The following is a 23,365-nucleotide window of genomic DNA, read 5'->3' on the forward strand; positions in this document are numbered from 1 at the left end:
AATGTCGTGACATGGCCTAAGGCCGAACACCTCGGGAGCGTTCGGCCGGCAAATGATCTCGGAATGATCTGGAACATCGGAAAAAATCGGAGGGGTGTCTGGTACTGTCAGCACAGAAAAAGACAGATAATCTGTTTTCGTTGTGCGTAGCCCTGACTGTTGGCTGTGCGTGGTGCATGGGTGACGAATCTGGGAGATAATTTTCGGACCAGACGAGCGCAAACAGATAAGCTCCGTGAATGATTATAAGAGAGATAATTTTTCGCTGAATAAGTTTTCCTTGGCCCAATGGGCCTGTCAAAAACGTGAATGGATGATTTCACAGATCAAAGCAGACAACTCAGTCCTCGGAATCTCCTCCTCTGATCAAAGTAGAAACTTAACCATTTGATGCACCATGCATGACTCCCTCCTGCAGATGGCAATCTGTTGACCTTAGATCGGATCAAAAGTCACCAAATTTACCACATTCGAAAATTCTTGCTTGCGGCAACTCAGATCTTAGAATCTGCCTCCCCGAAAACTTCACCTTCACGATTTGACGTGTCACCCGTGACTCTCTTGCAGTTGAGAAGTTGGTGGTCAAGTTCGAAGCATCAAATTGTACAACTTCCAAAATTATTGCTTGCAGTCAACTTAGATTTCAAAAAAAATATATTTCTGAACGCCACCAAACCTTCATAATTCGACGCGCCATACCTGAATCCCTACTGAAGTTGGTAGCGCAGGCAGGTGGAGGAGGCACAGGGACTACGCCCCCCCCCCCCCTCGTTAGGTTCTCGTTAGGCTTAAGATCAAGAGCCCGAAAGATCAGCCGGAGTTTTCATTTAGGGGCCCCGGTCCGCGGGCCGGATACTCCAATGTCAGCCAGAGTACCATGCGTGCTCATTAGGAGCCCACTGAGTCGATAAGGGCATATCTTTTGGTCTGACACCACCAGTAACGCACAGTCGGCTGCGTGGCGTCATGGGCCTGAGGACCCATTACCCAAGCAGAAACAAACCCGGGGCCAGTGATTTATATTGCTCGGGGCCCCACAGCGCCTAACAGGGGCCCTGTGTTGTTAAGGGGCCCGATTCGGCCAGAGGCTGTGTTTGGGAAGGCCCGAAGAGCCTAGAGGTCCCACCGGGTCCGAAGATCAAGGGTCCGATTGGAGGGCCTAAAGGCTTAAAGAGCTGGCCGAGGTCTTATTTAGGGGTCATGATCATGTGAAGAAGGACCCTCAAATAACAGTCAGAGAGCCCTTTGCGTCGATCGGGGATCCTCTCTGCCGATATGGGTCAATATGTCGGTCAGGTACCACCGTACCACATAGTCGGCTTCGTGTCGGTATGGACCTGAGGACCCATTTCTCAATCAGCTATAAAGCCGGGGCCAGTATTTGCACTGGTCTGTGGTCTGGTATCTGTCAGGGGCCCACAGCGCTTAATAGAGGCCCTGTGTTCACAAGAGCCCCGAGCCGACCAAGGAAAGTAGATGAGACCCGAAGAGGGGCCCGGGCGACCCATGGGTACCGATGATCAAAGGCCCGGTTGGAGGGCATAAGGGCCCGAGGGACCGGCTGCAGGTCACAAAAATGATCGCGGCCCATAGGGACGTGACCTGAAAGATCAGTCAAAGGTCCTCTTGCACTGTTTGAGGAACCCCTGAGGCAATGCAGGTGTCCAAATTGGTCAGAGACCACGAACAGCGAACCGTCGGCTCTACGTCCGTCTGAGCCTTTGAGACCCATTTCCTTAACAGAAACGAGGCTGGGGTCCGCGATTTTCAATGTTCGGGGTCCCTGGCACAATGAGGGGCTCCTGTGTCGGTTGTGGACCACAATGCCGAACAGGAGGATCTGAAGCGCCAGGTGAAACCGAGTCGGAGCGGTGTTTGAGGGGACCCGAGAGGGGCCGAGGTGTCTCTCCAGACCAAAGATCAGTGGTCTAATGGAAAGGAAATAATGGATGGAAAGGCTGACTATATGTCACATTAGGTACCCCCGCCTAAAGGACCATGATCTCTAATGTGAGGAATATGATCTCTTGTACCGATAGGGACCCTTGGGACAGAGCGTTCCTCTATTTCGGCCAGAGATCACGAACAGCCAACAGCCGGCTCCTCATTGGTCTGAGCTCTGAGGCCCATTTCCCAAGCAGCGACGAGGCTGGGCCCGCGATTTACGTAGGGCGGGCTCATGTATCGTTCAGGGCCCACAGTGCCTAACAGGGCACTGTGGGTTATTCTGTGCCAACAAGGGGCTTCGAATCAGTCGGGGGAAGATTTGCTCAACTGGAACGGGGACGGGAGCCCGAATGGCAGAGGGTTTCTTGCATTGGTCGGGGCCCTCTGACAATTAAAGGAAACAAGAGCGTATGAGTGCCGACATTGAGGTCTTAAAAGGGTCCTGTGCCAGTCAGGGCCCCAAGTGCCGAACAGTGGGCCCTCCAACCCTTTTCCAAGAATGGGCCCGTTAACCCCAACTAGAGTCTATGTGTCAATTATTTGACCACTTGCGGTGAGCAGGGATGCTATTGCGTTCATAGCGGTTCATGCGTCGAGCTGGGTTCAACTGCGCGGGTCAGAAGCCCCCCCCCCCGCGTCAGGGAGCGGACCAATGTGATACGATGTACCCTTCTAAGGGCCTCCAGATTGGCCAGGGGATGCCGCCCCGTGTCACCAGAATGACGGCCGGAAAACACACCACGGTGGGACAGAATGGCCCTTCAGCCCTTGACCGGGAACAACAATGTGGCCGTAGTATTGTACTCAATCGGGTTACTTTACCGGAAAGAAATAAGGGGCTCTCATTAGTGATATATGGGCCATATAGTGATATAAACGCACGTCAACTCGGGAGCAAGAATAGTGACCGCTTAGGTCGCAGTCTTTTGAAAACCGAACGGCGTTGGCAACTGCAAGTAATGCCAGGGGGCGGGCGCCAAGCGCGCATTAATGGCCATCGTAAAATAATGTTTTCGGATGTATTTCAAAACCAATTCGTACAGGTCTAGGATTGCAAGGAATGGATCTTTTTTACAGCTTTGAGGCTGTCCTCTGGACAGATTAACAGATACAACAACACGGAAAATAAAGATTTTACCCCTACTCTTCCAGTTCCACCACAAGATTCCAGCACCACTTCGCGTTGCTTGGAAGACCAGTACGTTATTGTCATTAATCTAGAAACTGCACAAGTGGAACATACGCCCGGAAAATCTCTAAATATGCGATGTGGTCTCCAAAGGCGTACAAAGGTACTCTCTTAAGATGTGTTGCCATTTTTGTTCCTCTATTGGCCACGGCTCCGAATTAGCCACGGGTCCAACGCCGCGCTGCCTAGGGAGACCGCAACGCATGACAGCGAGTTTTTTGTTGTTGTTAAGATATGCGAGCGAGCATGCTCCAAGCTACATTGCATAAGTTATGCCACTAATCAATTCTGACTGGATGCTTAAAAACATAATCTGGACAAACATGGCTTGGCCATGTTAATGCAAATTGTTGACCCATTTCTATCCACAGTCTAATTCGCGAGCTCCTTGCTCCCTCTGTACAACCAGATAAAAAATTAGCACAAAATTTTTGAGCTCTATCGGCTTAAAAAGAGTTCACTGGACTTTTATAAAATGGAGAGCGCCGGCGATTTATTTCATGCAGTCATTTAACCCGTGATTTCGTCAGTCTTTTCACGATAGACTTAAGGCAGAATTAATCTCGCCCTAACGTCTGGCTTATATTTCAGTCATAGGCGATAAAAATGTGATACATACATATATATATATATATATATATATATATATATATATATACATGCGTAGTGATTTTTAATAAAGCATGTCTTTAATAACATGTGGGCCATATCCGGTGATTTTTTTTTGGAACGGCGCCTTTTGCTAACAGAGGCCCTTTGTCAACCCTGTGCCCCCCTGCCAAACCTCTGGCTGCGCCCCTGCTTGCAGTTGAGAATTTGATGACCCTAGGCCAGGTCAGGAAGACTAGCAATCAGATCAGAGATGTTGCTGTTGTTTATTGGAACTTACAGGCGCGCCCACTATTGAACGTGCCCTCGTGGCAGTGCGAGAGCACGTTCAAACACTTTGTGGGAATATTCAGACGGTGAGACAGGCAAGGTGTTGGGAGCCCTATCGGCCTGGCGCGTCGGCGACTGGACACTCCGCGCCTACACCTCGGAAAAATGTAAGCCCGGGGGAAGAATTGCCGACCTCTCGGTGATTCTGAGATTCCCGGCCTTTTTTCTCTTTTGATATATTTAAGAATATGCGTTCTGTATGTCCTTTTGAGATTACGTGCTCGCACATTAACGTTGGTTTGCTATGTGTCGCGGCGCACATTAACTCTGGTTTGTTATGTGTCGTGCCGCACATTAACTCTGGTTTGCTATGTGTCGCGGCGCACGTTAACTCTGGTTTGTTATGTGTCATGCCGCACATTAACTCTGGTTTGCTGTGCCGTGCCGCACACTAACTGGTTTGTTATGTGTCGTGTGCTCTTCTCGGCTTGCATCGTATTGCGGTAATCAGCACGTCTAATATATAAATCTGTCGCTAATGTGTGTTGTTTGTGGCGTGCCGACCCTGCCTGCTGTTTCTCTATGTGTTTCAATGAGCAGTCTGTAGAAAAATAGCAGATCAATGACCAATGTGCGGCCTGAATTTTGTGCCAGAAGATATGACGCGCCACAGTCAGGTCTACATTATACGTCAAATTATTTGTATTGCATAGCTCAAATACTGCGTTCAGCTTGGGACGACTGTAAATTTGCCACGAGTGTGATGAAAGGATTTTTGTCACCACTGGCCAAATGCGTCACAGACGCTTTGCGTTATGACTCCTCGCGGGGAGTGGTGGAGAAAGTCCTACGCAATACTGTAGTATCGTCCGCTCTTACAGCCCGACCAAACACTAAGTCAGGTGTTTCCGTGAGTATTTGCCCAATACCTCGGTAATAACAACAATAACAATAATGTAACGTCCGAGGCGACCGAACACGTCCCGCCCCGCCACGCGCCACCACCCAAGGCCAACTCTCCACGCAACTGCCACTTGCCTGGCGCGTAGGCGCCCTAAACAACTGCCATACACCACAGATACGTAGACAGTTGTCTAGCCGTGGGTTGAAAGGTCAAACTTCCTGCAGGAATAAGGGAGTTGGCTGTTAGTCGATCTCTCCGCAACTCGCAGATGAGGTGGGACGCATTATTGCACGTTCCGGACCGCAAGTGAGAGTGGCAGTAGCACTAACAGGGTACCGCTGATGGATTCGCGACTCGCAGAGCGTGAGACTCGCCTTTCAGTTGCCTTCTTGCGACTCCCAGAAGGTGTAAGTCGGAAAAGCGGTGTTGGGCTGTCGGAAAAGTTGGTTGATTTTTCCGTCGGTGGATTGACATGCCGCCACAGACAGGGTGTTGGGATTATTATAGCGACTCCAGAAAGTGACGTTCGCACCTATGAGCCGATTAGGGATTCCAGCGTGCCGATGTATGATTACGGCGACAAAATATTAAGAGCCGATGAGGGATTCAGACATGCCGATGGGGGTTCCGGCGACCGAGGATGAGACGATGAGGGATTCAGGCGTGCCGATGACGGATTTCGGCATCATTCTTTGACGAGAGAAAGTGAGGGCTACGTGGTGATGACGCGGTAAACCTTGCACCAGGTGGCTGCCATACTGGGGACAAATTCAGAGATATGCGTGGTGTATGGCTGTACGGTTCCGCTCATGATTGAGAGCGTCTGGTCGCTGCCCATAAGCCGCAGAAGGTCTGTAGTGACCACACTATATGCCTCCCTTTCATGTGACCGGTGACAAGCATGCAGTGAGATGATGTGAATGTATGAATGCTGATTGCGGAATCCCAGTAAAGTAACGTTTGCTGCCCATGCTAGGACGAAAGCATCTGTTTCGTAAAAGCCTGTGCAATGTCAGTGCGCCAATGTTTTCAGCATCACTTGCAGTCGCCCTCCGTTAGTCGGTTTATGACAGGGAATTGCTTCCATGGTAATTAACTGCTGATCAATGCAGTGGGCCAACCAGCCAACAGCCGTCATTAGCAGTGATATGCATAATTAATCTAAACAAATATGATTATTGCTCGTAGACATATTACTCCCAAGGAGTTCTTTTCTCCTGAGGTTCATTATTCGTGAGTGCAGTCACCATCTCTAGAAGGCTATCCATAACATTATGCATTACACAGCTTCATGTGCAAGTACGTTACTTCGGAAACCATACAGAAACTTCATCTAATCATTCAGCCAGTCACGGCGCTTGTTGCTTTTATACAAGCTGGGCTTTAGGAATCACGTGATTGTCGTTTGGTGCCTGTGAGAAATTATCGGGTGAGCATGACAATATTGCTGAAAAATGAGGAGATAGTACTTGAGGGAAACGAAGACGATGATAGGACATTGGAAAACCCCTGCGCAACATCACCGACTTCAATAAAACATAGCGCCTTAGTGATTGCTATCAGCTTCGATATGAACACTGGCAGGATCAGAAATGGCGACATGACTCGATGATGACTCATGACTCGAATGGCTTGATTGGTGTGGAATCATCCGTTATCAATGAAGCCATGTGCAACGTTGTTTTTTTTTTAGTGCCTGATCGCGTCTGCACTTTGTTTTACTTTTCCGGTTATACACATTACATCAGTAGCATTTCTACGTTTTAATTGTGCCCAAATACGAGGGCATTGTCTTACTCGCGATTAATGACCATCAAAAGGCACCATACAAGGCGCATGTAATAATTTTCTGCACATTTAGGGGACAGACGTCATCACGCATTGACGCGGCTGCGCAAGACACGCATGGTGAAGGCAACGGTTTCCATTGACCCAAGCAGTGAAGTCTTTTTCCCTCATTTATCTTTAGCCACCGCTTGCTTTTGAGACTTGTACCTCGGTGGCAGGCTATGCACTAACTGCAGAAGGCAAGTTTTCAAGAATGATTCTGAGGCCAAAGATCCGCTACATCGTGACTCTGGTAAAACGGGGTTCGTCTCGGACCGGCCCATCGAGCCCGCTCTCGCAGTCCGGCACGTCAAATGCGCAGGATTCATCACGGCCGTGGCCCAGACTCAGTTCGACCCGATAGTCCTTGGAGCAAATTGGAGCAAACAACCATCAAAAGGTTGCCTTGGAGGCATATACGTGATACTGAGAGATCGATATTCGCACACGGCACACACTGACTCATCGCGCTGCCCCGGCCACGGTTCTTTTCGTCGCGGCGACGTACTGACAATGCTCTTGACCATATATATATATATATATATATATATATATATATATATATATATATATATATATATATATCATCTCCTCTCTCTCTCTCTTCTCTCTCTCGCTCCTCCTCTCTTCTCCTCTCTCCCTGCTCTCTCCTCTCTCTCTCTCTCTCTCTCTCTCTCTCTCTCTCTCTCTCTCTCCTACCTCTCTCTCTCTCTATCTCTCTCTCTCTCTCTCTCTCTCTCTCTCTCCTCTCTCTCTCTCTCTCTCTCTCTCCTCCTCTCTCTCTCTCTCTCTCTCTCTCTCTCTCTCTCTCTCTCTCAACCCAGAGTATGCTTGGCAAAGAGCAATGGCGCAATGGGCGATGTGATAAACCAAATCCACATGTATAACCGTGCCGGAAATGGTTTGGTTCAGGGGATGCACTCGGACATTCTTGGCATGACGAAGAAGTGCCACCGATTCTAAGCGCCTGCTGCGAATAAGGACACCAACGTAAGCCTGTACTTGGTCAGAGTAAATGGCGTCACAGTTTAAAATCCCTTAAAACCCTCGATCTGTAGTGCGAAAAACACCGGCGTTATACGAGATAAATGATAGATTTAAAACGCAATATTGCTGATCACGTCAGAGTTGATATCGGCAAGGACCATTAGCAACCAGCTGTCGGTTTTTACGACCTTCACTTTTTATGTGGTGGACTAATTTTGTTTTGATGACTAATCCGGTGCAATGACGTGATGCTCTTTCACGACTTAGTTGTAACCGGATGGAAGTCGTGAAGGTCGGGCATGGGGAGGACTACAAGTATAGGCGTAGGAATTGGGAATCTTTTGAAAGAACTGACCAAGAAGGCAAAATAGCTGTTTTGAAAGAACTGTTGTGTCAGTGCATCATTCTTTGTGAGCACGTATGCTGTACCTGAATCTTTCATAAAAGGTAATCACGACTTGTACATGCGTTGGTCTTTGTTCTCTTTTTGTTCCACCACGTAGTGTTAAATTAAAAAAAATTAAAAATTATAAAATAAATTAAAAAAATATAATTTACTCCATGGACGTTTGTTCGTGCGAAAGAGTTTTTCAGTATTCCGGAGGGCAATCGACTTGATTCGAAAACAGGCGTTGAAAAGGAAGAGCCCCTATTAGCCAAATAGTTGTAAGGCAAATGTAAGAGAGGGGTTGGAAGGGCGGCATCGCACACTCCGAGGTCGTCGTCGTCGTCGTCGTCGTAAACGCTGACGCGGCTCGCGTCCAGCCGCGCCGTCGGAGCCTGAACGTGGACTGCTCGGCAGGGACCTGCGTCCCCACACGCGTGTCCCCACAAACCCACGTGGCCCACATATGGGCTCCAGATGGTGGGGACCAATCGGCAGAAGGGCCGCTCACACCATCGCGGAGACGCCGCCGCCGCGCCGGCAGCGACGGCCCGTTTGCTCGCTAACGACGTTGATTGGGAAGAAGTGGCCCAAATTATGTGGCCAAAATGGCCACAAAATGGCTGATAATCCACATACTGTGGCCAAGTGGCCAAAATCCCTTCAACCAAGGAGTACCTCCGTTGGTCCTTCGCCTTTGCAAAAGCCGGCTAGCATCCTATGCGGAGTGCTGATCTGAAATTTGGTTTTTACAAGCTTATGTAGCACAAAGTTACGGGGAGCAGTATAAAAAAACGAAGGCCGATACTGGAACAGCCATTACATGACTGCGGCTCATTCTAACCACTTCAAAGGCGCCATTTTGGTGTTGCTGCTTTATTGTACGTAAAACCCTGAAATGAAAGTGAAACAATAATACTAGCCCGAAAATACATGCGACCTGGTATGATGACCAATACATATAATGAGCTGAAACAACAATAACATAACAATTTTAAGTCAATGGTGTTATTCACTTTTTGCGGACGCGTCCCCGGCACATCGTGATCTGGTCACATTCTGATCGGCGCCACGAGAGCCGCTCACCTTCAAACGCCCCGCGGCATCAGGAATGCCATCACGAGGGCCATCTCTCGCCACCATCTCGCGCCACGAACAGCGCCCTTTATGTTGTGCGCCACACTGAAGCGGTGTCGCCCTACAACGGCAGCCACGCATATGCTGTTACGAGGCGCAGATGTTGCCACCGAAAAATGAGCAATTGGCGCCAAAACAGTCAGCCGTGAACCAGGTCCACACGAGGCGCGTGTGCTGCCCACGAAACTTCGCACACATGACCGTCCGTAGCCAAATCATCTCGGCTTTTGGGTGGTCGCGGCCAGATGATCTGTGTTCAGGGTTAGAGTAAATGAAATTGTTGGAGCGCACTGCCACTCGCATGAAACACATAGAGAATCACCACTTGTGCAGTTGACATTGTTCCTGCTAAAAAGAAAGGTACTGAATACAAACACACGCACACACACGCACGCACACGCACGCAGGCGAACACACACAAAAACACGCACACGCACACACACGCACACGCACGCACACACACACACGCACACACGCATGCGCCCGCACGCCCGCACGCACACATGCACACACACACGCACACACACACACGCACACACATGCACGCGTACGCACGCACACACAAACACACACACACACACACACACACACACACACACACACACACACACACTCACACTCACACCACACACACACACACACACACACACACACACACACACACACACACACACACACACGCACACACACACACACACACCCGCGCGCGCGTATGGATCGGATCGGATCGTCGCTGACGACGAATAGAGGTTACATGGCGACAGAATCGTCGTCGACGCCGATTAGGCGCCACTTCGTCACAGCATCGTTGTTGACGACGAATAAGCGACACGTGGCTACATGGTGGCTGCTTACCATGAAAAGTCTTCACTTGGTCACCTGGTTACATAATCGTCCCTGACGACGAACATGCGTCGCTTGGCTACAGGATCGTCGCCTGACGATAAATGGTTTGCACTTGGTGACGGCATCGTTACTGACGACGAATAGGCGTCATTTCGTCAGAGGACCACTGTTGGCGACGAATGCGCGTTACTTGCTTAACTTGAGGAAAATTGGTGATCGGATCCTCACTGACCGCGAATAGGCACCACTTGGCGAAAGGATCGCGAGGTATGATGGAAAGGCGTCACTTGGCTCCGCGACTTGGTGAGAGGATCGTCATTAACGACGATGTGGCGTCACTTGGTAACGGGATCGCTGCTAACGGCAATTAGTTATTTATACGTTAAAGAATCGCCACTGAAAACTGATAGGCGTTACTTGGTTACAGGATCGTCGCCAGCGACGAATAAGCGCTGCTTTGATATAGGATCGGCAGTTACCACAAATAGTGAGATAGGAACGACAGAATGTTCGCTTTCGGGAATTGCCAGGTATCGATGACAGGATGTCCGCTTGCCTCGTTTAGCCATCTATACATGAAAGGGCCATACGGACAAACGTTTCACATATACGCAAGTATCACACAAAGGGAGGTATCACACACTCACAGGCGTCATACACAGGCTTCACACACACACTGTGGTCTTACACTCACAGATCTCACACACTGCGCAGGCGTCACACATCTGCAGAAGTTATAAATCCGCAAGTGTCACACATCCGCAGGCGTCACACATAGGCGTCACACCTGCGCAGACATGACGCACGCGAAGGCGTCACACATACAAAGACGTCACACACGCAAATGGATCACAGGTGACCAGATGTCACACATCCACAGGAGTCACACACACACACAAATCACATGGGTACACGATCATCCTGACGATGATCTGGTTTTATTCAAGGATCGCCGCTGACGACGACGTGGCGTTGCATGGCTACGCAATCGTCGCTCACAACGATGTGGCATTACAGGGCAGCTGACTGTGATGACTATGATGTGCCGTTGCATCGGTACATGATCGTCTTTTACGTCGATGTGGCGTCACATAGCTACATGATTGTCGCTGATGAGGATGCAACGTTACATAGGTACAAGGTCGTCGCGACAACAATGTCGCGTCGGGACGACAATGTGGCGTTGCATCGGTACACAATCGCCAGTGGTGACGAATATGCGTTACATGGGTTAACGATCGCCGGTGACGACATGGGTACATGATCGGTGGTGACAAGGAGACGTTCACGCACACACACACACACACGCACACACGTTCGGTTGTGCCGGCTGAAGGGGCCATGGAGCATCAGCTGACGACATGACGTCACTGGTAATCGACCAAACGTAAGGTAACAGACCTTTTCCATCTTTACCTTTCGTCTCATCTATGCCACCTTGAAACCCGCGTAGCTCGTCCCTGCTTCTTCGGCGGTGCCGAGGGTGGGGGGTGCGGGAAGTAGGGGATGACATTTGGTCGTGCTGAGGATGAACTAAGTAAGCCTTTCCATACATGTTTTGGCTCTGTTTTGACCGTTGGGAATTGGAGCTGTTGATATAGTGATTGTACATATTTAGAGTGTGTTCATTCATGGCTGTTTCAAATATATCGGGTAAACTTAACGCCACGATCTGAAAACGCTAAGCAATAGATCGCGTTAGGATAAGAATGCTTCTTATTGTAGTTGCCCATGCTGTGTATTTGTTGGTTCACATAACCTGAGTGCTGGCTGCTTAGATTGTGTAGGCTTCCACTTGACATTGCCCATTGGTTCTATTCAGTTACATCATTAAATGTGGCATAACATTAAGTGCAAATGTTTTTAACATACTTGAGCAAGATGTTCTGGTCTTTTTTCAATTTCAATCTCAGTTCTGAACTCTTTGAGCCACTTGGATTTCATTGCATTGCCCTAGAAGATTATCATATGGGTGAAGATTTTTCATCAATGGAAACATTTCTGGTCTTTTGTCTTTCATGTTATAATTTGCAGCTTCTCATGTAAATTTGCACCATTGGGAGGAGCTGTAATAAGAATAAAGTGCATAGTTGTAAGGGTATTGGTACACATTAAGGATAAAAAGTGTTACTTCTATTTAGCACACATTTCTTATTGTTGTTACAGCATGTAGTACATGTTACAATTTTATTATGTGGACTATGTATTATGTGTATTTTTAATCTGGACTATTTATTATGTGGACTTTTTATTATGTGTATGATTATTAGTGGTTGATTCACACTCTCTGTGATTCCAACACAACCATCAAATAAGAGCAGTCTGAAGGGTAACCATAATAATCTTTTTTCAGATTATGGGATCTCCTGAGAGACCAGCACATTGTGTTCTGCTGGAAAGCCAGGATGGTTTGCAGCCAGATTCAAGCACCAGTAGTGGAAAACAGGTGAGGGATTACTTATATATTATATGTATGTAATGCCCAATTTTGCTGTTGTATATGTGGCAGTGATAACAGCAGGTTCAGTGCTGCCATAATACATGGTTCATTGGTGAACTAATTGATTGTCAGTGTTTTGAAATCAATGGTGTGGTCAATTTTAGGAAGCATCAATCAATTTCAGCAGCTAATAATGAAATGAAAACATCATGTGTCTGCAAGAGGTCAAGTGCACGTAGGCCCATTCTTTGATGCTCGAACTGATTGTATCACAAAATTGTGCTTGTTGGGGGCCATCCAGAAATTGTGTTACAGAGGTAAGGGGAGGAGCAGGGGTTTTATGGAGTGTTACCAAGGCATGCAAGGGTTTGGACTGGTGTAAGCAGGGGGTCTTGCTCAGTGTGTCAAACAGCAACAAAATCCTTGAATGAAAAAATTCAAGATCTTAGTTTTATCCTCCATGCAAAGGCATGAAATTGTGCTGAAATTGTATGAATGGTTATTTATTTTAGTTCACAAAAAAATGTGGATGTTGTTGTATTTGACCTTTTTGTGGCATGTGCCACATATGGAACCTGGAAATAAAGATCAGAGGTCTGGAATCTGGATCTGGAGTCTGGATCAAGACTCACAGAGTCATAAACTTTGATTCTGCACATGCACAGTGATTTTGGTCACTGATGAGAGAAACATGCAAACTGGATATAATGGGCCAATGCATAGGTGCATTTAGTGTACATGTGTGTGCAGTAATATTTGCAATTGCTTGAGGAATCAGTAGTACTGTAGTTACCTGGTGCAGGATGCTCAGTACATTGATTAACATGTATGAGTAACATACAGAAATGCGAGAATCTTCGATAATAACGGCAGCCCGAAGCAAAGCATCCAGGGACATTAATTTTGAGCCCAAGCGTGAAGGACGGTTCTGCTTTTGTCCCGAGGACCGCACTATCAGAGATCTGGGTGAGAGGCTGACATGCAGAGTGGTGTAATTGCAATATACAAATGTGCAGCACCTGCGATTGAGGTGCTTTGAACCATCATTGAAGTTTTTTAAATCCTCCATGCCTGCCCGTGATCACAAAGCAAAGACAGGACATGATACATACTTGGCTGTGCACGTAATGACGCACATACCGCACATCACCGCATCTATTGCATTTTTTAAACATAACAATGAGTGCCCGAAGAAGGCACATAACATCTGTGTTATCACGTTATCAGCAGAACAAGGCTTCACCGCGCTGAGCTTGTCTGACGGCTGCCGAAGATGGGCGTGCTTTCTGTGGCCGCGAGACTATGCCGAAGTAGCTTACAGTTAATGCCAAAGCTGTATCAGTTTGCTCTGCGGCTGAACTCGGAAGCAGTACTGCAGAAAGTTAGCGGCGCTGGTTATCACCATCGCTGTTCTACCTGACCTGCTTGATCTAGTTTGAAATGGAAAGGGTCAGTCATTATTTGGATGCAACCACGTGGGACATGGCGAGTTAAGGTGTACAGAAGTGCGATATGACAAAACATTTGGTTTTTTGTGGAGCACCAATTTATTTATAGCTTTTTGAGCGGGCTCGTCGGGCTGAGACCCATCGGCGGCCACATCCTGTTCACCTCACGAGACCCCCCCCCCCTCCGGTCCAAACCACTACCGTGCCATGCCTTGGTAACGCTCCGCCAAAAACCCCGCTCCTTTCCACTATCTGTGTAACACAATTCTTGGACGGCCCCTAATGGGCAGAATTGAATTCAACGTGAAGGTATGGGACTCTGTGCACTCAACCTGTCCGGAGAACGGATGTGTGCCAGTTTTCCGGAAGGATCGAGACGAGGTACCAGTGTCACGAACGAAATAATTGTTCAGCCTATCATCCTCGTCTGGTGTCTAAGCGTGCACACAACGTTTCGGCCAGTTCACTCTCCGGCCATTGTCAGGTGTTTTGGAGTCCCCAGCAGGAAACTCATGCAAAACATCGTCCAGTCCCTCTGAGGACTCCATAGCTCTCGAAAACGGTCGAAGAGTTATCTGGCCGAAACGTCGTGTACATACTAACAGGCCAGACGGGGACGATAGTCCGAACAATTATTCCATCCGTGGCATGTGTTGTGTGCCTGGAGTGTGCCACGTGACGCGTCTGATGCGGTCAAATTACACGCCAGTATGTTTCTGTCTCAATTTCTGTCCCGCTTTATGACAAGAACTTAACCGTGCGAAACCCTTCAGCTATGCTCCGCTGTAGTTATGAGGCTGATGCCTCCGGGGTTGCATGCATGCGTTCCACGCTATAACTCATAATTTAGCAATATTCTCACCACAAAAACAAGGCCTGACTCCGCACCGCACTCTTACAGAGCTCGGGTGGCACTCAGGGAAGCTCGTCGACCCACTTCTCGGGGGCCGAGTCTCCGGTACCGGCGGATGAGTCTGGCGCGAGCCCGTCATCACCCGGTGCCGACGGGCCTTGGGTCGGCGTGTTCGGACTGAGGCCGACGCCGCTGCTGACACCCGCCGCCGGCGGCCAGTACCGGCTGCGCTGGCCGCGGCGCGTGGTGGGCGTGCGCCGCGGCCGCCTTCTGGTGACAGAGCCCGGCCGCTGGTGTTGGGCCTCCACGCCGCCGCCCGACGCGAATGAACCGTGCCCAGATGTCGCCAAGCTGGCCCCGCTGGCCGCCGCGGCACGCTGCGTTCCAACAACGGAAGGTGCCGGATTGGACGCTGGGGATACCGCCGACGGTCCGCCAGGGTCGGTTAGATGGTCACATTGCCCACCTGGTGGACCGGGGCGTCTCCCCGCAGGAATCAAGCTGGTGTTCGCCCGCTCGCCGGCCGCCGCGGGGCGAGACGTTCACTCCCCGATCGCAACAGAGCGCGCTGTCGGCTCTCCGCCCACCGTGGAACCCACTGTTAGTTCCCAGGTCGCCGGGGAACGCACTGTTGATTCTCCAGCCGCCGCGGGACGCACTGTTAGTTCACCGACCGCCACGGAGCGCACTGTTGGCTCTCCAGCCTCCGTGGAACGCACTGTTGATTCTCCAGCCGCCACGGGACGCACTGTTAGTTCTCCGACCGCCACGGAGCGCACTGTTGGCTCTCCAGCCTCCGCGGAACGCACTGTTGATTCTCCAGCCACCGCGGGACGCACTGTTAGTTCTCCGACCGCCACGGAGCGCGCTGTTGGCTCTCCAGCCTCCGCGGAACGCACTGTTGATTCTCCAGCCGCCGCGGGACGCACTGTTAGTTCTCCGACCGCCACGGAGCGCACTGTTGGCTCTCCAGCCTCCGCGGAACGCACTGTTGATCCTCCAGCCGCCACGGGACGCACTGTTAGTTTTCCGGCCGCCGCGGAGCGCACCGTTGGTTCTCCGGCCTCCGCGGAACGCACTGTTGATTCTCCAGGCACCGCGGGACGCACTGTTAGTTCTCCGACCGCCACGGAGCGCACTGTTGGCTCTCCAGCCTCCGCGGAACGCACTGTTGATTCTCCAGCCGCCGCGGGACGCACTGTTAGTTCTCCGGCCGCCGCGGGGCGCACCGTTGGTTCTCCGGCCGCTGCGAGACGGACCGCTGGTTCTCCGGCCGCTTTGAGATATACCACCATCCGTGAGCAGGTCGTGGCAGATGTCCCGCCGTCGCCGACGCTGCTCGGCGGCCACATGTGCGTCATCCCGTCTACCGACGTGCCGGCCGCGGCACTGCGTCATAGCCCGCAGCGAGGAGGCGCCAGCAAGTGCCGAACCGACCTGCCCGTCGCCAGGAGGCCTGACCGGCGCGCCGAGAGCACGCAGAGGCAGGCTGCTGCGTCCATAAGAGGCGGCCAGCTCGTCTACCACGCCAACGGCTGCGTGATTGACAAGAGACCGCGCAACACGGTAAACGGACGAGATGCTGGCGTGGGGAGCGGTGTACGAGGTGTTTTGTTTGTGTGGCGTGCTCGTGCATGAGGTTCACGTCAGGTGGCTTAAAAGCAGGCTGCTGTGCCAAACGTGTCTGTTGCGCAGATAGTCGAAGGCGATGAAACAACTAGACATGTGCTCGTGTAATGGCATACGTTGTTCTTGCCAATCAAGTCATGAATGCAGCTTTTCAGACTTGACAGCTTTAAACACGGGCGGTAATCACATGCCGCCGATGGTTGCGCAATAGCTACTTGCTTCAAGGCTCGCTGGAATGTAATGATGAATCTCGCGGAATGACATTCATGATCAGTCGCTGCTGACACTTTCTGATTGGGACTTACTTGTTATTGGGTCTTAGTTGTCATTGGAGCTTTTTTGCTAGTGGGCCTTGGTTGCTATTGTGGCGTACTTGCTCTCGGGGCTTAGCTGCTATGGTGGCCTGCTTGCTATTGGGGCTTATTGCTAATGCCTGTTTATGCTCGCTTGCTTCCTGTGTAATACGTCTGTTCTTCACTCAGGTGTTGGAGCTGGTAGGGCTGCACAGTCGCGTCCGCACGAGGCCGTGTGTCGTCATGCTTAATCTAAAACAGGTGCGATCTTTGGTGGGCTATGAACACGGCAGATGAGAATCGATGCAAGCTGTGACATATCTGTAAAGATGAAACACATCTGCCCTGCAACTGAGACTTAGTCAATATGTCATCCATTCCGTCGAACTCTAAAGATGGGTTGGACTGGCGAAAACCTAACCTAGCTGTATGCAACTATGCTATGCAATACGCAGAGACGCTGCCGCGCCGATTGTAGCTGTAGGTGGAATTCGCTGTGCTCATGGTTGGCCTTAAAGCTGGCATAATTATTACAGCCGGAGCAGGCAGTTTTCAAAGAAATGAATGTAGCGTACGAATGAGGGAAGTGTGCCAAGCTTTCTACGAATTTATCCCAAGGCATTTCCCCGGGGCCTAAGTCATAGTGATGAACAGGAAGCCCATGTGCACCTTTCCCATTAAAGCGGCTTCATCAAATGGAAATTCCGAGTTGTCGAGGAGGTATTCTAGAACATTTGTGTTACGGAATAAGTCTGGCTCGTTAAATTTAACCGCGAGTGAAGCACACCCCTTGCATTTGGACGTGAGATCGGAATGTGAGTGATCATTTGCAATAAGCACCCATTGAGCGGGCTAGGGGAGATGCGCACCTGTCCATGGAACCAGAGAGACCCCTGGCGGCAGTGACGATCCAGTTTTAATTATTTGGCCAACGTCCATCGGTTGGGTCCCCCACAGTGCCAGTTTGAACCGTCATATCGTCGGTAGGCGCCCAGGTGAAGAATCATCATACCCCGAATCGTTTTAAATTGGATGGAGCTGGCCAAACTGGTTCCGAAGTAGAGGTCCTGGCAGTCTCAACACATTCAGTCCAACGAAAACATTCCCACTTTTAAACCAACAAAACGTTTTTGCCCTCCGGCCGGAGCGCTGCGGAAAAAAACAACCGAAGGGGAAGTACCGCTAGCGCATGCTCACCTTTCATTAGTAGTCACGTCTCATTGGTGATCATCTCGCATCGGTGGTAACTTGTCATTGGTGTTCAACTCTCATTGTTGGTCGCTTACCTCTTTTTGGTGATCACCTCTCATTGGCGTTCACCTCGCGTTGGTGATCATCTAATATTGGTGGTGGCCTCCCAGTGGTGAGCACCTCTCGTTGGTCGTCATCTCTCCTTGGCTTTCTCCTATTGGTGATCGCCTCTTATTTGCGGTCACCTCTCACTGGCGATCACCTCTTGTCGATCTCATGCTAAAGCCAAGACATTGCATAAGGAATGATGCCAAAATCTGGTGTGTTCCGCTTCTTCGTACGTGTTGAGGTCAAAGACCACCTTTATTTGGTTGGCCTGATGATTTTAGATTTTTGTCAACCACAATTAACACGATTGAATTCTAAAACTATGCTAATCTTAGCCGTCTTAACATTTTAGTGATCATAAGCTGTGGCGATCGTTTACGGATATTATGCATCAATATCGTGTGCTTGCTTGCACAGACGTCTCGGCAGTGCCACGCCAGTGTTGGTGTGTGCAAGGGTAGTAAGCAAAGGTGCCGTTTTCCGGAAGTTCTCGTCCAAAGTCAAATCCAAAGTCTAAGGGTGGGCCATCTGTCCGTCCAGTGTCGAAAAAGTTAAGCTGTCCAAAAAATTCAATTTTGCATATCAAATAACAACTTCCTTCATCAGCTAACCCATTCAGTTGTTGCGTCGTTGCATTCACTCGCTCGAACTGAATTAAAACAAAGAAAATTATCGTGGGTTAGTCATATCTGTGTGCATTAGATAAGTTGATGCTGACCAATTTACCACGCGGCAGAATGATATCGGGTGTCAAAAAAATCTGAAGCGTTTGGGCCCTACCGTCTTGTTTCCAAATTTGACTTAAGACATTTTTGGAATTCCAAAAATTGACAATCCAGTGGACACCTCTATAAGCAAGAAGAAAGGAGAGATAGGTCAAAACACGCATGCATTCGCTGATGTCTTTTGGCTGGCGATCGACTGCAACGATGCTGCAAGCATTCCACTTCCGTTTTATGTATGGTATACACAGTTTGTAGCATCCTTCGAGTATTGAAACGTTTGTTTTTTGTATTGTCATTTGTGGTATGCACATTGCGTAGCATCCCTCGGCTGTCGAAACATTTTTTGTATTGACGTCAAGGTTTTAAAGTACGCAAAAGAAAACATGCAAACATGTCTTAGGATTGGGAGTGTTATTTCGTTCGACTACCCGGGAACAATCGTCTTGTCCCGCTTTACCGTTCTGTGCGCTGGCTGTCCCTTTGAAGACTTGGAAAGGCTTAGCGCAAGCAGGAACAAGTGCCGCGTTTTCTATCAGACCAGTCGACAATTCATGGCCCGCCCTCCTTTTCAGGTTGTGCGCGTAGAAGGAAGCGCGTTCGGTATATTCGGCTGAATGTCCGCTGGGGTTTTGTTAATGCAATTTTACCAGACTGGCATACTGTGCTACGCGATTTTGCAATGCGCGTTGGGATTTTGCAATCCGCGTTCTTTGCGAACAGGTGCCTTTGTGACGCGCATGTGTTCTTGAATGGCGAACATAACACATGCCACGATGTGGCGTAACTGGCGTGGGCTTTCATATCTGTTATTGTTTTCCTAATGGGATATGTGTAATAGAGTGCTGTGACAATGCCGGCGGACCTATGCGTTTAGTGCTGAGCGCAAACAAGTTGTGTAACATCTGGTGTTATATGTTACATACTAGCTTTACCTTTGACTTTAAGGAGTTTTCGTCTGTTTCTCGTGAGCACCTTTGGACCATTGGGTGCAGAACCAAAGCAGGGAAATTTACAAGTCCTACAGTAGCAAAGCTTTAAAGAAAGCTGTCGCCTTCCATTGTTGTGTGCTGATTGTATTGAGGCGTGAAATACATGCCGGTTTTTCAAACTACCAAGCTTTTTCTTTTTTAGCTCAGTGCAAGCGGCTTGCAGAAATAACTCGGAGGCAACCCTTCTGCACGTTTCGTCAGAAAAAAATTGTCTTCAACCGTGTGGGGGAACCTTTCACACGTCATCACATACCTTGACACAGACATGTCCCATAATCATGGAGGCCCTTTCGCCTCTCGCCAGATCGTATCTGCCAGGTCAGAACCATCAGCCGCTATGCGAACCCAACCCCAGGTGCCGACCGCATACTGGAGTGGGGTGTCTGAACCACTCACAGACGGCCGCAGAAACTAGCGTGCACAAATATGTGGGTAATATGAGCCACTCAGGGACGGCCGCAGAAACCAGCGTGCACAAATGTGTGGGTAATATTTAACCCAATGACCACCCACGGAATGGCAAACTTGGAACAGCTGAAAACGACGTGGTCGACACCTGAGGAGAGATGTGCAATTAGTAACGCCATGTGAGGCGAAAATTCCCTGAACATTATCGATCGTTCAATTGAACATGAGGCATGAAATGTCAGTTTAAAACATGCTGTGCACGGTCGTCAGTCTTTTTTGAGTGCACCTGATTTATAAAATGCAAATGATTTTGTGATACATATATTTGCATATATATATATATATATATATATATATATATATATATATATATATATATATATACATGTGTGTGTGTGTGTGTGATAAGCATATGCACCTATGCATGTATATATGTGTGCGGGTGTATAGTTGTCAAGCAAATTATATGATTATGATACAGGAGATGCACGCAAGTTGGCAGGCATTTCAAATAACAGCTAAAATCTCAGTGAGATAGCGTATAATGCATAAGCGTAGGAACGTTTCAAAAAGTGGGGGGGGGGGCAAGCTCAGAGTGTGCTTCAGGAACTTTTTCTGGAAAGCGAGCGCGATGACAGGCGGGGGGAGTAGGGATGGAGGTTGTTGTCGCTCCTTTTTCAAATATCGTGACTGTTATGCTAGATATGCATCTGGAGCTGTCTATCACTAGTGCACAATCTTGCCGATTCGACTCATCTGTCATTTGGCAAATAAAGCTATCCAGCTTCCCTAGATTATTCGTCCATTTTAACATTGTCTTTCCTGGGGAGGCGAGATGCCACGAGCGGTAGGCATTTTGGGTCATTAAGGACGCATCTGCCTCCACAGTGTAGATGCCAAAATACGGTTTGAATATAGGCTGGTGAGAATTTTGAAAGTGAACGGATGGCTCACAGTGCGACAGATTTGTCACGCGCCTTCATTTCGCTGGCTGCTTTTTAAGAGATAAGACTTGTCGCAGCATTCTAGGCGGAAACGAATTCAGGAGTTTGAAACTGCTAGAAACAATGTGACAAAGGACAAAACTGGAGACTTTTAAAAATTCCGCCGCATGATAACGCCCATCTGTCATATGTTCCTTATCTAGGCCCTGTTCCTGTCCGCCGTCGGTGGCCACTGCCCTGGCCCGGATGCCTCCCGCATGGCTGCTGCGAACTGATCGTATGGCTGCTTTGTTGCATACTTTTGGACCAGCGTTACTACTACGTTGTGTATGAAACACGTATTGGACACCTGCAACAGCATCTTTTTCCGAACTATCTTCCCTCACACCACACCATCGCAGAAAATAGCCTCCGGGAAGCTGTCTGCCTTAGAAATGCATCGGCCCAACGGACACTTCATTGCCCACCGTGCAACGCATACGACTTGATCTACTTTTGTGTGTAGGCAGGGGCGTAGGCAGAGCCTTACCAAGGGGGATCACAGGGTTGACAAAACCCCTTCCTACGGTGATCCCTCCAAAATCCCCGGATATAGCTTGTTTGTTAACAAGTGACACATTTTTCTTCGTTTTATTGTTTTTTTTTTACCTTGTAACCAGAACAGAAACCGTGAGGTACCGTGAGCTCAATTCTGTTTGTATTCTGAGGTCAATAAACTGCAGAAATCAGGCGTTGAACGACTGCATGGAAGTACATCACCGACGCTCTTAATTTATAATGGTTAGCTGACTCTTTCTAAATCGATATAATTCAGCTTTGTCAAAAAATTTATCTGGGTTCTAAAGACATCGAGAACATCGCGCACGGAGATTGTAGATCGATACCTTTGATCCAAAATTGAACATGAAAAGTTGTCGCAGATCGAGCGGTCAACAATGTATATCAACATGGCCAAGCCATGTTTGCCAGAAAATGCTCACCATTCAGTCAGAATCGATTGGTGATACAATTTATGTAACGTGTTTTGTTACATGCGCGCTCGCAAGTCTTGCAACAAAAACCTCGACACCAGGCGTTGCAGTCTCCAAAGTCAGTGGAGCATTAACCCAGTAGCTAATATTTAGTTGCGTCCTACCGATGGACGAAAATGATGACGCATCTGAAGTGATTACCTGCAACCACTTAAATCGGCTAGTAATACATGTTACGTGACGTAATTTTGAGCGCGCGCACTCGATAATTTTCGAAACACAAGGCTCAACCCCAGGCGTTGCAGTCTCCGCAGGCCGTGCAGCGCCGGCCTAGCAGTTAACATTAAGTTGTGGCCAATGGGTGGGCGAAAATGGCTATCTGTCTGAAAAAGTATCCTTGGACACTTCATGACATTACATCTTACATTTGGAAGGCAGTCTGAAGGCATATTTCGCGAATGCAATTCTTAGACTGATTAAAAGAACGGATTGGCCCCTAAAACACCGCAAAATGAGGCTGGAGTATGGTGGTTGAACGGGAAGAGTTAAAGTTAAATCACTATTTTTGGTATTTTCGCAGCTATTTATCTATCCAGAAAACAGATTAACATGAGCTCAGGTGGGGGGGGGGGGGGGGGGTGGGAGAGGGTCAAATTGACCCCCCGAAAGCTTTTTCCAGAATGGTTTTCGGACGGCTTGGCGTAGCAGCACCAAATTTTGCATAGCTGTAGACAATTGAATAGCAGATAGTCAAAAATCATCAAAAACATCAAAAATTTATACGTACCTTGTAAGATCGCTGACCTATGGCAGGTCAAAGTCAGCCCATGGTTTCGGCGAAGGCAATTTCTAGGGAATCGTCCAACCTGATACAACAACGGAGTGTTTAACGAAGCCATTCATTTCTGAACTGCTTTCTTAGGCACCACAAATATTGAATGAGCAAATTAAGCTGAACCAAGGTCAGGTATGAAGGTCAGACCAAGGTCACAACCAGCCTGAGTTATTACTCTAGGGCTTGCTGTATGGGTTAGTTTGTGGTGCTCATTTCGAATTTATTGACAACAGGAACCACATTATATATCTTCCATTGACTTCTTTGAGGTCAGAACAGGTCATTGATGTAAGATGACCCGGGTCGACATTTCGCTTTAGGAACAGGCTGCCTAGCGTAATCTTCGTCGCTTATTCAAATGCAAAACCCAGGGCAGTCTTGTATGATTTTGGTCACCATGACGTTCAAAAGGTCAAACAAGGTCGCTGAC

The 23,365-nt window shown here is 48.8% G+C and overlaps 1 protein-coding gene and 1 long non-coding RNA gene across 4 annotated transcripts; both read left to right on the forward strand.

The window, feature by feature from the left end:
* The first annotated feature begins 11,577 nt into the window (after nucleotides 1-11,577).
* LOC119102271 (uncharacterized) lies at nucleotides 11,578-15,010 on the forward strand. Its single transcript, XR_005094682.1, has 3 exons — nucleotides 11,578-11,638; nucleotides 12,455-12,547; nucleotides 14,891-15,010. It is a non-coding gene; the product is annotated as an uncharacterized LOC119102271 (long non-coding RNA).
* Nucleotides 15,011-15,147: 137 nt separating this feature from the next.
* Nucleotides 15,148-19,882, forward strand: LOC119103637 (uncharacterized). 3 transcript variants are annotated; one of them, XM_037227244.1, is made up of 3 exons: nucleotides 15,148-16,408; nucleotides 16,954-17,025; nucleotides 19,361-19,882. In XM_037227244.1, exons 1-3 carry the CDS (start codon nucleotides 16,193-16,195, stop codon nucleotides 19,400-19,402), a joined length of 330 nt encoding a protein of 109 aa, XP_037083139.1. In that variant the 5' UTR covers nucleotides 15,148-16,192; the 3' UTR covers nucleotides 19,403-19,882. The 3 variants fall into 3 exon arrangements, 1 of the variants encoding a protein (XP_037083139.1); XR_005094792.1 differs by having other exon boundaries at nucleotides 16,954-19,882; XR_005094794.1 differs by lacking the exon at nucleotides 16,954-17,025.
* The last annotated feature ends 3,483 nt before the right edge of the window (nucleotides 19,883-23,365 follow it).

Source organism: Pollicipes pollicipes, unplaced genomic scaffold, assembly GCF_011947565.3.
Source record: "Pollicipes pollicipes isolate AB1234 unplaced genomic scaffold, Ppol_2.1 Scaffold_5724;HRSCAF=6776_pilon_pilon_pilon, whole genome shotgun sequence".
In the NCBI taxonomy this organism is placed as follows: Eukaryota; Metazoa; Arthropoda; class Thecostraca; order Pollicipedomorpha; family Pollicipedidae; genus Pollicipes; species Pollicipes pollicipes.

Coding starts and splice junctions, on each gene's coding strand:
- LOC119103637 (XM_037227244.1), top strand. CDS start 16,193: ATGTGCGTCATCCCGTCTACCGACGTGCCGGCCGCGGCACTGCGTCAT. Junction 16,409..16,953: donor ACAAGAGACCGCGCAACACG/GTAAACGGACGA, acceptor TTCTTCACTCAG/GTGTTGGAGCTGGTAGGGCT. Junction 17,026..19,360: donor TCATGCTTAATCTAAAACAG/GTGCGATCTTTG, acceptor CCTCCTTTTCAG/GTTGTGCGCGTAGAAGGAAG.